Below are 15,138 nucleotides of genomic sequence, written 5' to 3' on the forward strand. Positions count from 1 at the left end.
TCAGATCCCAGTTATGCCATTACTACGTGTCAGTGCAGAGAGAGCCTAGGATCATGATCCTTGGACTGTCCCTGAATTGGTAAGTAGAAAACTGGGTGTCTGGTTACCTCATGTGGACCTGGGACTGAGACCAGTGATCAGCTGACCATTAATCCTGAGACCACAGTGGGGTTGGTCCCAAAGCCTGCAGTGCAGATGCCATCAGGCTGCATGATGGGGACCCTGCCATACGTTCAGTTTAAGGTGTGGTTGGTAGAAACCAGACACAAAATTATTATGCATGGGTTTTGGAATAATTTGGTGGCTTATTCCCTGTTTTATCAAGCCATTAATTGCCTGAATATGTTGCTGGGTTACTATTTACTGGTTAATCACATGTTAAGTGTAACATCTGCAAGAGGCCCAAGAGAACAATTTTAAGAGACTTGATTGTGTTACAGAATCTCATTTGGACATCATGAAATCCATTTCAGGTAGTCATTCCCATCAGCTAAAAAGGAAAGACCTTCCTCACCTGCTATAGAAACTTTAGAAGCTTTGATCACAATTTAAAATGAATCTGCAATTATGTAGTGGCTTTGAAATGATGTAAATGCCCTAAATAATTACAGTAGCATGAATGCATAGGTTACCTCATTTTAGGAGGGCATCTTTCAGGTTTGCTGTGAATTGCTCTGTTTATATAACATGCATGCAAGTGCCATTCTGCTTAGTGCAGTGTGCTGTGCACAGCACAAGATTACTGTCAACTTCAACCAGTCCCTGGATCTGAAGTATAATGAACCCAAATTCTGTAGCGAGACCCCTCGATTTCTGTAACACTAGCAGCTTGTGACACAATTCAGTTCTGCTAAGAAGTGTACATAGAAAAAAAAGACTTTCATACAAGTCCTGGAACTTAATATTTTTACAAAATCTTTGATTTTAGAGTTGTTCTATTCCCTTTCAGGGAGCTGCCTTTCTCCTCATTTACCATAGGACCCAATAATGATGACATAAATCATAATTTAGGTTGTTGATGCGTACTTCCTAACTACTGGGTGACGAGGGCTAAGTACAGACAGTATAAAAGCCCAAGGCTGATTTGATTCAGTCTTTGCAGGTTAGTCTCAGCTGCAGAGATTAAATTGAGAAACAACTGGACACACATTTACTTTTGACTCAGGAAATGCAGCCACATCCCCCAAGATCTCTGGAATTTACAGTCCAGACTCAGAGCAGCAGGACTCTTCCTGCTTCCAGGCGTGGGCAGGGGCTGCTTCCAGATGTCTCTGGGACTTGTAGTCCACAGTTGCAGCCAGCAGTAAGTTTGTGTGTGGGAAGTTTAACCCCCCCTCCCTGGCCCTCACAGACTCCAGCTGGGGTTTGCTTGGGGGGGAGGGGGCAGGCAGTCTCTGCCCTCCTCCCCACAACCCTTCTCTGCTGGAGCAGACAGTACAGCCCAGCCCAGGGCTGGAAAGCATGCTGGGATGCTCAGGGACTGTGATTTAACTTGAACCAGGGAGGGGGCTGGGACAGAAGTTTCATAAACTGGTTTGACCCAGATCAGTTAAATCTGATACTACATTCAACCAGGTTTATCTTAAACCAGTTTTGGCCATTTTGAAACTAGTTTATGTGCACTAAACTTCTGTTCTGGTACAGGTTTAAACCAGTTTCTGATTACTTAAATGGGATTACTGTAACTTCTATCGCTAGCCAAGAATGAGAGAAAGACAGACATACTGATTTGGAATTGGGAGAAGGCAGGAAAAGGACAAGACACTGAAACAGAGAGCTGGCAAGTCAAAGACAGAAGCACACAGCAGAGGAAAGTATGGGAAGAAACATGAGACTGGACATTTATGCCCAGACAGTGTAAAATGGTCTCATGCTAAGATGTCCTATACTAGCTTCTGAATGAGGAGCAGTATAGTTATATTTGTGCAGTGATGTGCCTGGGGAAATTACCTCTGCTTAGGGAGCAGAGCTTATTAGATTGGGTACAGCACCATGCTAATACAGGTGTACTGTTTCCAGGTCTAGAGAGTTCATGGGTCACCTCCATTGCACTACTGGGCTATAGTTTTTGCTGTGTAGGGTTCAAAGCAAAACGCTGCGTGCAGGGAATGAGTCATAGTCTCTCTGAACTTCAGGGTTATCTGATCCTTAAGCGCAGCTCCACAGTAAATAAATATGTATTTTATCTGTAACTCCTCAATTCAGGTGTTTGCTTAGTTATACTGTACTTCATTTTGTCCTACACTGAGTTTAAGCAGATGGGACCTAAAACGCATCCAGATTTTATTTTGATCACCTATAAGAAATCTTTATGCAGGTTTCCCTCGCCAACTGCTGGGGTTAGGTTCCTGGGAAGTTCCCGTGGTTGGCAAAACTGGTTGACAAGACAAAAGGCTTATGGGAAAAATGGCAGGTGGTGGGCTGATGCGCAGCTACGGAAAACCATGGTTACTCAAAACTGTATATACTGTGGTAGCCAAAATGGTATATAGAATATTAAGCATGGATACTCAAAACTGTGGTTGGCAAGGGAAACTTGTATCACATATCATTATAACTAGGTTCAACTTTACACCATACTCTAAAACAAATATACAAAAATGTTTTTATTATAGGATTGATTGAATGTTATAATTAAAAAATGGTGTTTTAAGTGTTGTGTGTTAAACCTTTAAAACTTGCCCTGTTTCTGCAGAGGATGTGTTGAGTAAAGATGCTGGGGAGTGTGCAATATGCCTGGAAGAGCTGCAGCAAGGAGATACTATAGCACGACTGCCTTGTCTATGCATATATCATAAAGGGCAAGTATTCTTCATAATCTGTATACACTGAATCCTTTAAAAATTCCATGTACCAATATGTGTTGAGTCATTTTTTTGTAAGGAACAATTAAAAGGACACTATCGTTTAAAGATCTAGTCACCTTTTTATTTAAAAAATAGTTAAAAGTACTTTTCAGGTCTCCGTGCTATCAATTTGTTTCATCTTACAGTCAAATTTCTTTCTTGTTATTTTCTGTCATTATTATATGCAAGATCTAGAGAAACAAAAGGAGAAATTGGCTACGCTAGGAAAACAGTAAAAATCACAACACATTTTCTCTAACGTTTGTTATGTTAATTTTAGATCATGATTACAACAACATTAGTTAAAACTGACATACAACAATGTGATTAAGGTGATGGTGTCCCTCAACACAAAACGTGTACATATAAGTGCGTGTAACATGTAAAATAGGCAACACTTCCCAAATAAACTATTATTATAGCTTATTTAAAGAGGAGTGAAATATGATTTTATACACAATAATCATATATATCTGGTCTCGTCTGTTGTTCAGGGTATTACAAAAATATCCAGTGAATGCTGAAAAATACTTTGCCACACATTTCAGTTGAAGTGCGATTTCCCCAGCATTTTCCTTCACCTATGGGAGGCATTTGGATGGGCAATATATTGATTTGTGCATGTGTATTTGTATATGGTGTTTTATATTTATAAGCACTTTATAAAATGTCTCTATTCAACTTACCTTAACTATGATAATTTATTCTACTTGAATACCTTGTTTAACCTTCATTTATTTTCTTTTTTGGTTTACACTTCAACAGCTGCATAGATGAATGGTTTGAAGTAAATAGATCTTGCCCTGAACATCCTTCAGATTAAGACCAGGTTCCTGTTCATTGGTAATTTCTCTTTTTACGTATTACGTTGTACTTTTCAATAATAAGATAAGTGTATTGAAGTAGATCTATGTTCAGATCTAGATGATACTAATCAGTAAGTATCTGGTATGCGTGAAAGATTTCTGCATGCTCATAACCACAACAACAATGATAAATTCTAGTTTTTAAACTAGAAAGACACCAGAAGCAGTTCTTATGAATAGCTAGCAGCTTGTTTTAAGACTATTTTTATTATGGAAACTAGATTTCCCTAAAGTAAAACCCAAGAATTTTTCGTAGCAAAGTAAACACTGATATCTCTTTCTGGGCTGAGCCCCACTTTCTTATTTTGAATATGTCTTAATTTTCAGGTGATGTTACAGGCCAAAGGAGCACTTTTATCCTTCTGGCAGAAGGAAGGGCATGGTAGCACTTTAGAGACCAACTGGTTCAAAGAGGCATAAACTTTTGTAGGTGACAGCCTACTTTGTCAGAGTTTATGAATGGACTTTTATTTTTTTGGGTAACTTGTTTTTAAGCTTTCTCTAAGCTACCAGGTCCCGCTGTAACAAAACACACCTGGATTCATAGGAGCATTGTAAGCAATAGGGATAGATATTCAAACTCTTTCTCTCAACCAATTTAGATTTTTTTAATGCAATACCATTCCTCAGTGTTATGCGCTTCATTGTACCACTGTGCGCCATGGCTCACATTTGCTGTGATGCTAGAGATAATTGTGACATCACCACAGAGGCAGCAGAAAAATCTTGCCAGTGTGCAGGCTGCTGTTTTTCCCGTAGCTCAGTGCAAGAACTAATTTTTTATTTTGACAGGTACCTTCATAGAGCTTCACGTGTTGCCCCTAGTGTATTTAAACCACAGGAGAAGCACAGCATGATGCTTTTAAAGATGTTTGTCTTTGTAAATGCTTATAGATTTTTTGCTAAATCAAATGTATTTAATATCCAGAAGATAAAAATGATCCACAGAGGAGTATGACTGCAAGAACAATCTTAGCTTTCCATGTTTTGGAAAGTTATGCTTACTGGGTGCATCTTACTGTAAAACTGAAGATATCATTCTTTATTTTCACTCCTGCAGCTGCTTCCACTGATCAGAAGATGTAGGAGACTTGAGATTCCATTTTTTAACACAAATTTGGGAACATACTTGGCTTCAGACTTGTGCTGCTGTGAGCCTGGCAAAGATGGATAATCACATGGAATAATGGCTGCAGGAAGACCAGTTGCTTTCCAATAGAGCTCAGTGTACCAAACATTTATACAGAGAACACACAGGGATTTTGAAAATGCTGCACATTCTGTAACAATCTTCTCCCTATGGACATTAATGACAACATTTTGTATTTAAAGGCCAAAGTTACTAATTTCAATCTAACTTTTATTAAGTTCTGTGCAGAAGCAGGTTGTGGTTGTCTCTTTTCTTCCCACACATGGAATTCGCATTCTGAATCAGTACTGTCTGAAACATTTATGTGAGGATGACCAGATTTTTGAGTGGAAGCTTTTCATCTTTCCATAGGCTAAAGAAGACTAAATGGCAACTGAAGAATAATTTCGCTATGCGAATTAATTCACTGAAGTTGCACCTGGGTGTATGGTCTTCATGTATTTCAAGAATGGAAATTGTAATCTTCCTCTGCATAAGAAAAAACGTATTTCAGAGTTTCATAACTAATCCTTTGTCTGTCAGAATGCAGTCCAAAGAATAAAGCCAAGGCAGGTGACTAATTAATATTGATCCAGCTATAGGATTGTTGAAATCTGCACATTGCACTGCAATTTAAACTAAAATTTCTCTTTTACTGCTTATGGGTAAAAAAAAAAAAAAAAAAAAAAAATGCAGCAGAGTATAATCTTGCAGCTATGCAACATTTTTTTAATAGAATAAGAATTATCCCATTTTAAGTGCTGCCAGTTGAGGTAATTTGTTTAACGGGTATTTTTTAAAAATGTTTTAGGTAATTATTTTATTGTACTACTTTCATCTCCAGACTGCCTCCCTAGGTTTAGGTAGAAAATTGTAACAATGGGCACAGTAAAGAATTTTCTAAGCATTGAGATTACATAGGGGTAGGATTTGCGTTTCATTTTTGAAACACTTTATACACAAGTTTTTTTTAATTGAAATTTACTTGATGGCAGATCTGTAGTCTTTGCATCTAACATCAGTGGTCTTTTTATGTACAGATTAGCATTTGACTGTTTTTTAACAAGCACCTATATTTGTTTAATTTATTGTTCTACCGTGTTATACTGGCTTTACCAGGACTTAAAAAACAATGGGAGATACCTATAGGGAAATACGCCAGGCAGAGCTGTGGATAAATATGAATACCTACAAAATACCACAATTTAGAAAACAAAAGAAAACCTGGACAAGGTATCAGGGCTTAAAAGCATATATTTTTTTTATATTATGAACTGATCCATAGTAGCTTTTCATAATACAGGGAAAAATTATGAATATTTATTAATGACTGCAGTTTTTAGTAAGTTTCAGTAGCAAAATTAAGTTGCACAAACACTTCAAGTGTTAAGCATGTCTTATGTCTGCTTAATTCAGCTTTTCTTTTGTCTGTCTTTTTTTTCCCCCCTCTGTTTGCTACTCTGTTTCATATTGGGCAAGTCTGGAGCATCTGCTGCTACCCAGAAATACTGTTGTGTTGCACATTATAAGTCTCTTCTGCTTGCAGAGGGATTTTAGATTAGATAACATCTTCCCATAAACTTTATGCTGTGAAAATGCCTTTTGTTATGCTGAAAATTAAAGAAATCAAAACCAGTTAATTGTAACAACCAGCGGTACAGCTTCCCAGGTGCTTTTTAAATTTTTCTTGCATCGTCCATTTTAAATGAATCGCTAATTGTGGCACCCAGTGGTACTCCCTTTGATAGCAGTGCAAGCAGAACCACTGTCACGTTTTTAAATTGTATAATCTCATCTACCATACAGCAGTTTCCTACACAATTTCTTTTGTAACAGAATTGTTTAGTTGCCTTCTGATATTAAGGGAAAACATTACAGCAGCTGTAGCATTTTACTAGTAACATCGTCTCCCACAGGGTCACATTTTGTTCTGTTTTGAATGACCTGCATCTTTTGAGAGAGAGGCAGTTTTGGTATTTACGTTGACTTAATGTTCTTGATTGACTTAATGCTGGCAGAAACTACTGTAATACACAAAGGAGGTTAGTGGTATTTTGGTGTCCTGTGCTCCAAGGTAGTAGCTTGTGTCCTTTCGCTGGGGATTAAGTTAGATCGGTTTTTAAACATAAATCTGTTTACAGCTTAAGCCCAATTTCTGTTCACAGTATGTTGCTTTCTCTAAACCTTGATCTTCTACATTTAAATGTGCAAGTAAATGATTGAAAGAACAAACATTCCAGTGTTTTTCATCACTTAAACTTAAGGCCGGTGTCAATGCAATGGTTGAGAGCCATTCTAATAGCAGACGCTTACCTATGGTTTTGCAGTCAGGGTTCTGTCACTTGGCCAGCCTAGCAACCCCTTTTTCATTTTGTTTTTGATTCCTTGGATGGTTGTGGTGGTTTCAGTCCTAAATTCTGGATACATACAAAACTTCTCCTGAAGTTGGTAAAGTTTTGGCTATGCAATGGAATACAGGATTAGACCATTAATGTGGACCATACTTAGGATGGACTGGAAAGATTAGACTGGAGTTTGGATTTGAAACTTAATGTGGAAGTTCATGTATGTAAACTTTCATCCCAAAATACTGTCTGCCAATGCTTATGAAACAAAAACATACAGCTCCCTTGTTAGTTCTAAACAATGCCATTTTCAAATATTCTAATTTCTTTTTTTTAATATTCCTTTTTCAAGGTCCTAGATCACAGTGCTTCAAAAAAGAAAAAAGTGCTGTGTCTAGGAGAAGGTCACCTTTGTGTACTCAGAAGCAATAAGTTAAATTAGGGTGTGCCACACTCTTTGTCTACAAATATAGGAATTGCCAATTTCAGTTCTTTCAGGTGATTTAATTTCATTTGGCCTATATCTTGCCCAAGTGTGTAAGAGAGTGAGCTTATCTTCATACTCAGGTTTGCCATAAACATGCTACTTCCCAGAAGAGGAAGAGTAAATATAACATCCTAAAAGGTGAAGCTTGTCACTTACCATATATCTTGAGTAGCAGCTTGCATAAAGGTGATGGGGTGTAATTGCTATGATTTGGATTTTATGACCCTATTCCAAGAGAAGCATGCTGCTAACAGTTACAGGAAGCTGTATGTATATTTAGTGCATCTGTTTTCACATTTTTTTAAAATAGTAAACTAGTTTTCCTTGTGCGTATGTGTTGGACATTGATTTGAGTGGGAAATGAAAGGAAAGAGATGAAGCACACTGCAAACTTGCAGTATTTAATTTTGGGAAAAGACTGAAGCATAAATGAATTACAAGCAGGAGCATCTGTCTTAATTCTTGTGTTTCAGGGTGAGTATACTGCCGTATTTGTATATGAAGAATTTGGAAAGGAACTCACAAAGTTGTGGGGGGATTTCTTTGACTTCTTATGCTTTTTATGTTGTAAAAAGTTCCATAGTTTCAAAGAAAAGCTCTTGAAGGTTATTTTTAAAAAGTTCTGCTAATGTTTTAAATGACAAATGTCAGTGCTGTTTTGTTTTTGTGGAAGATGAGCAATCCAGTAAGACTGAGTTCACCAGAAACTGGAACCTAAGCAATTGTGCGGAGGGAGACTTTTAGTCGGTTGCTTTGAAACTTACATTTCTTTCTAATTTGTATCTAACTCCTGAAATAGATTTGAAAGAGACTCGTTCTTGATGGAAATTTCAGTACCCCAATCTTATTATTGGAGGGCTTTAGAAATACTCTCCTTCCAGTTCTCCAATCTTTCACCAAAAACAAGAGTTTCAAGACTTAATGTTGTTGATCTCCAAGAGAACTGCCACACACTGTTGCGGGGGCAGGTAAACCTGGGTCTAGTGGCATAATGAAGAGAGGCCAACTAGGGCACCAGATCTTGGTGCTGGTTCTTGGGGGTTGGGGAGCAAAAATAGCAACAGATCTGCTACCAACCTACCTGCTGCCACTTGTAGCACAGCCAGTGACGTAGCCCTGTGCAACACTGCCACCCATGGTGCTCACATCTCCAGTTACACCCCTGCCTCAAGTCACCTTTAGTACTTCCCCATGTTTCCATGAGTTTCAGCTGCTTTATCATAGTCAACAGAGTGATTCTATTTAGATTGATTATAGCTGTTTACATTCATCAGATCTATGGCAGAGTGGGAGTTATCTGGCCACATATTATACTTGGCTTCAGAATACAGAAGTTCTAACATGGCCAGGGCAAGTGGGAAGTTTCCTAGTGGGTTATTGTGGCTCTTAACTTTACCAGTGCAAGATTTTGCTAGTCATGGTTTCATGCCTCAAACTTTTTATGTCAGTCTCTTCTGCCGACCCCCAAACACTGTACAGTTTTAGGAGCTTACACTGCCCTTTTTCTTTGGGAAAGAAGGACTGTTCTTGGCATTGATATGTCAATGATATGTTACCCCATCAGCCTGCAAGAAAAGCACTTAGTGTAACCTTTGCTGCAACCGCTAATCTAACTGCATTTGACCACCAGGTACAACAGGTTGCACAAATTAAATTTTTGCCATCCCAGATGGCCCTGTCATGAGTGGCCAAGTTTTCTTTGTAAAATGTAGAACTTAAACTATGTTTCACTAAATAAATTCCATACAATTTCATGTTTACTTCTAAAATCAGCTCAGTGATTGGACCTTAATGTGTGTCCCATTCCCCCCGTATTTCCCCCGTGTTGGAAGGAGGACTCATTACACCTGAGCTATGCATTTGGTGGTTGTGGAGTTGCAGCACCAAAATTGAAATCAAGTATTTAAATTTCCTATTGCAGAAATTTGTCTAGCCACTGCACAGTGTTATGGAGACTGTAGACTATCTCACCTTAATATCCATGTCAGAACCACTGATTGGATGAATTGTAACAATTTAATGTGAGGTATTGCTAGATACTGAAGACTTGCTTAGCAAAACTGTTGCATATGCAGGAGGTTGGACTTAATGATCTAATGTATGCCTTTTCTCTCTGTTAGCTACAATCTTCTCCCCTAATGAGTTGCCAGTAAACAATACCTAGTGGGCCTGCTGCCTGTTTGAAAGAAGCTTCTTTGATTGTTGCTCTGCTTGTGGCAGCTTTCAGTCCACAAATGTTTGACATCCTTACTCCATCAGGTTTGCTTTGGCAAAGGTATTATGATGATAAATAGGATCCAGTTGATTCTGGCAGAATTTCAAATGCAAGTAAACCCCCCATGTTGTAAGTAAATAGCCTCTCTTGATAAATCCTATTACCCTTGGTTTCTTCAAACCAGTCTCTCCTTCCCCCCCCCCCGCCCCCAATTTATCTTATTGAAAAGTATTCACTGTTAAAATCATAAATGGCACAAGCTCTCAACAGGTTTGGAATTTAATGAGGACATCACATTATGATTGTGTAGGTTTTCCCATACATAATGAACTGAAGTTGAAGTATTGATCTTTGAATAGCAAATATCACTCTTCTAGCTGACTTTGCCAAAGTACTGCAAAAAATTAGGAGAACAGGGAGAGGCAGCTCAGCTGTAGAGAGGACTATTTTAAACTTAACTGAAAACCTGCACCATTACATTCAACAAGTGATGATGTAACATTCATGTTTCCACGTGACTGAGGAGAATCTTGTGCTAACTCTCCTTACCATTAGGAAGATGTTATATGATGGTAAAAGATGAAGAGTATCCACGTTTTTACACACCTCTTTCCACAAAATCTACTGTCTCCAAACTGTTAGATGGAACTCTCTCGTAGCTTACAAAATGCTCTAATTTAGTGGTAATGAGCAAGAAGTCTTCCTTCATTACCCTAAGCATAAATAAGAATGTAATTTGCAATGTCTAATGTAAAACATGTTTGTAAATTTTTGTAATTGAGCAGTATGATTGGAAGATGACTTATGTTGTTAAGGTACATTTTTTGATGGTCTGCCAGTACATAATCATGAATGAAATATTTTTTTATTGATTTTGGGTTCTATGTTTAACATTCCATTTATGTAAAATATGTACAAATATATGTAATAAATCTTTTGAAGCACACTTTCCATCATGATTCCAGGTGACTTTAGTATTGATAAAACAGATAATGCTGTGGATTTGGTAGAGTGGTTTTCTTGATGCCCTAAGTAGTATGTTGAAAGCATCCTTGGGCAGTTGAAACAGTGTGGAGATACAGGAATTAAAAAAAACTCTTCTCCTGAAGGCTGGCTGGAGGCCTGCAGCTAGAAACTCAAAGTACAGTACCACTGTCTGGCCCCTGCTGTAACCCCCAATTCTGCCTCTGCACTGTAAAGCAGATGTGAAGCAGACCTTTGAGCAATCAGCTAGAAGTTTCCTTGGTAGCATGGAGTTATTTTAGTTGATCTTCTGCCACATCAGGCTAGAGCATAGGCAACTGGGGGCCATTGTGGGGGGCATGTGCCACCCTGAGATTGGCAACCTCTGCTGCCAGCTTCTGTGGACAGTCGCTGCTCGCTGCCCCCCTGCAGCTGCCATCGGCTTCTGCAGGCAGTCACCTGCCAATGCTGCCGCCCACAAACTGCCCCCACAGTCTCAGGAGGCACCAGTCATCCATGGGCTAGAGTGTGTGGCTGGGGGAGGAGGGCAGTGAGTGTGTTGTGTACTGTGGTGATACCTGCCTGGCATTAACTGGCCTTCATCGAGTTTGAGCATCCATAGACCACTGGCCTGTCCTAGATGTGTGGGAGTGGCAAAAGTGGCAGGAGACTTTCCTTATGTTCCCTTTTTGGTCTTGTTTTGAGCAGAGTTCATCTAAACTAGAGGATCAAGCGTGATGTGTCTGGTCACTTCCTTCTGGTTCATGTATTAAATACCATTTAATCCAAGCTCATTTACTAACATTCTTTGTAACTTTCTTTTGATTTTTAATGCTTCATTAATATGTACGCAGCTCAGCTGTCAGTGGATTTCCTTGTCTTGCCAAATGGTCACTGGTGTTGCCACGTCTGTCTCTGGCCAGCATGCTTCCTCAGACGCACGTTGGCTGCTAATGGAGCTAATCATTGTGCAGTGCCGTGGAAGAAGCAGATGGTGGCAAAACAGCGTGCAAATGTTCTTTCTGTTGAGGACAGAGCAATTTGTGCAGGTAAGTGGCTTCTTGCAAACTTAATCCCTGTGCAGCAGAGTGCAGATAATAAGCCAGACAGCTCATCTAGGCAGTGTCTTGTGCACTGTGGATACAAGTAGAAGGATTTAACAAAGTCATTAGAGCTCTTACCAGTGTTTTTTGTCTGTGCTGACGCTGGTGTGGAAGCGCATGCCTTATGCTAAAACGAGTCTAATCCAAACAGTAATGCTGTCACATGTGCGTCATGATACAGGGGGTTTGTTACAGCATTGCTATGGAGACCACAGTGAATGGCACATTGAATTGCAGTGCTTTACAGCCAACTCCTGGTATTTTGAGCAAAATCAAAATAAAGGAGTATTTTGCAGGGGACTGAGGTGAGAGCTAAAGGGAAAAATCCTTTTGTCCCTTCCCCCTCCAAGTCCTAGCATGACATGAGCTCTTCACATGAGCCATTTTGGCCATTAGCTTTACATAGTTATTTCTCCACTGCCTGCATCCTGATCCTGAACAGCCATTGGGGTGATTCACAGCACACAAAGATTACCACACTTATTCATGCAGCAAAACTATGTCATCTTTCCTGGGTTTCTTGGTGATATTGCAGCTGGGAGGATTTCTTTGCTAATCTGTCAGTTTTTGCAACTGATGGAAAAAAACATAACACAGATCCGGAATGTTTTAAAATACACAATTTCCCAGATAGGAGATTTGAGTGAGCCTCAGTAATGAGCATACAGCAGCTAAAATCCTTTCTAGAAAGTTTCTCAATTTCCTTCCTTTGTATTGCCTTGTAATTCCTTTCCACGTGGCTAAGAAGTTTGGTGGCATCTGGAGATAAGGAGTTTGGTGGGGGAAGCGAATCTGTCTAGAGAGAGCAACTTGCTTGCAAATTTTAGTTGTGTTCAACTAATGGTCCAGAGCTTGCTTTATAATTCAGGTGTGGAGCTGGAGTGACTCCTTGGGAGGTAGCAGTTTCAAATTTAAACCAGTTTAATTTGGAGCAGATTTTGGTTCTTTCCTCTTCCTAATCCCAGCCTATCCACTAAATAGCATTGCCTCTTGGACAGGGAAACAAATACGTTTTAATGTTTCCGAGCACTGGCTAGAAGAGGCCTCTTTTTGTCCTGGCCTTATTGTTGGCCTGCTTGTGTTCCTAGGCAGGCCATTACATTTGTTCCCATTCCCAACCTTTTCCCATTTTCTCTGTTTCGATGATAAACTTCTAAGGACAGGAATAAGTTTCTCTTAGACCATCTTGCATCACATTAGGCATTCTTTCACCACCACATTATTGTTGCCAGTCTTCCAGTAAATAGGGAAGTCACTGGTGAGTCTAGAGATGACTGAAGAGGCTGATTTGAGATCCGTGTGTCAATTGCAGATGTGGAAAATAGTTCCAGGGGGAAGGAGTGGATCCTGGTGATGTCAAGCCATGGCTCTTTCCCTTTGTGTTTCTCACTGTCCACTATAGTGATGCCAGTTTCCTCAAAATGATTAATGCGGGAGTGGGCAAAATATGGCCTGTGGGCCAGATCTGGCCCTCCAGGCTATTCTATCCAGCTCACCGGGCCCCTAAATTAATATTTATCTGCCCCTGGCTGCCTGTCAAAGATGACAGGAGACGGGGCAGTAGGACCCAGGGGGAGCCAGCGACAGAACTAAACAGCTACAGCAGCAAGTCGGGCCTGGCCCTGCCTCAGCGGGAAGCCTCTACCTATCAGGGGCTTCTGGAGGCTTCTGGGCTGGAACTGTTCCTTCCTCCCTGTGCCAAGGGAAATACAGATAAGGTGGGGGGGAGGGCGGCAGGGGAGGACTGTGGGGGATTGCCCCAGTCCTCAGGACCAGCCAGGTGGGCTCCTGCGATGATGATGGTGCAGCTGGGAACCACGTGGTGCTGGTGGGTGGGCAAGCAAGTGGGGAAATGGCTGTGGCCGGTGAAGGGAAGGGGCAGTGAGCGGGCACGCGGAGTGCAGTGATAGCTGGGCAGGAGTGTGGGGCCCATGCTGGTGCACAGGGGCAGTGCCGGCAGGGCCCAGAGTGGGGCAGCAGGAGCATGGGGCCCGGGCTGGCAGGGGCTCTGTGGAGCCAAGCTAGCTCCCTCCTCTCCCTGCTTGAGCGGCATACCCCGGCTCCATAGAATTTCTGGCCGCCTGGACTAGGTGCTCCTACCATCCCACTCTGGGCCCCACCAGCACTGGCCCCAGTGCACTGGTGCGGGCCCTGCACTCCCACCTGGCTGTTGGTGTGCTCTGCACACCCACTCACTACCTCAGGGCCAAGAGTATCAGGAATGCAGAGCTTGGGCTTGCAGGAGCACTGGTGGGGGCTCTGCCCTCCCCCTCCATGCATGTCACATCCCTCCCCAGCCACCCTCCCCACACACACTCAGTCCCCCACAAAACCCATACCCACCCACACCCCTCACAAATCCAGCGCACACACCCTCTCCCACACCCCACAAATCTTTCCCACCCACACCCCCCACAATATACAAGAGCAAGACTTCATTTTAAGCTATTATACTATCACCTGTGTGTGCACTACACAAACACATGTGAATCAGGACAAAAATATTTTTTTTAATTAAATTAATGAATGTTGTAGTACATGTTTGATTTTTAGAATATAACTTAGTATTTTTCTGGTTCAGAGATGGCAAAACCCCTTGCTGAAAGGAGTACTTCCAGGGGCAGGGGGAGGGACTTTGGTGGCAAATGTCAAGTGTTAAGGGGTGGGACTTCTGATCCCAAGATGGAAACCAGGGGGTGGGGCACCTGTCAAGGGGCGGGGCTACCCATGTGGCCCTTGATGGCTTGCCAAAACTCAGTAAGCGGACCTCCACCTGAAATAATTGCCTGCCCCTGGATTAATGCCTCGTTGTATGTCATGTCGCCACTGTAGGAGATTCAGTGCTTGAGTCTCCCAAGTATTGTTATTAATGCATTTCTTCAGGTTGGTCTTCAAGGTGTCCTTGAATCTCTTCTTTTACCCAGCTCTAGAGCACTGACCACTGTTGAGTTGGTAGAATAGAACCTGTTTTGGGAGCTGGTTGTTAGGCATCCTTATGAGATGTCCTGTCCAATGGAACTGGTACTGTATAAACATGGTTTCAAAGCTGACGGTGTTTACTTGAGCTAGAACACTCATATTTGTTCTTCTGTCCTAGCTGATACGGTGAATTTTGAAAAAAACATTGCTGCTGGTAATGTTGCGAGACTTTCAGCTATTTCCAATATGTCATCCAAGTTCAGTG

General features: G+C 41.0%; 1 protein-coding gene across 1 annotated transcript in view; it reads left to right on the forward strand.

The window, feature by feature from the left end:
* The window catches only part of ZNRF2 (zinc and ring finger 2), an 82,379-nt gene extending 71,545 nt beyond the window's left edge, over positions 1–10,834 (forward strand). Inside the window, exons 3-5 of the mRNA XM_019497765.2 lie at positions 2,696–2,801; positions 3,612–3,689; positions 4,773–10,834. Of these exons, the coding sequence (XP_019353310.2) occupies positions 2,696–2,801; positions 3,612–3,669 (164 nt within the window). The 3' untranslated portion in view covers positions 3,670–3,689; positions 4,773–10,834. The remainder of the gene's footprint in view (positions 1–2,695; positions 2,802–3,611; positions 3,690–4,772) is intronic.
* Positions 10,835–15,138: the final 4,304 nt, after the last annotated feature.

Source organism: Alligator mississippiensis, chromosome 5 (assembly GCF_030867095.1).
Source record: "Alligator mississippiensis isolate rAllMis1 chromosome 5, rAllMis1, whole genome shotgun sequence".
In the NCBI taxonomy this organism is placed as follows: Eukaryota; Metazoa; Chordata; order Crocodylia; family Alligatoridae; genus Alligator; species Alligator mississippiensis.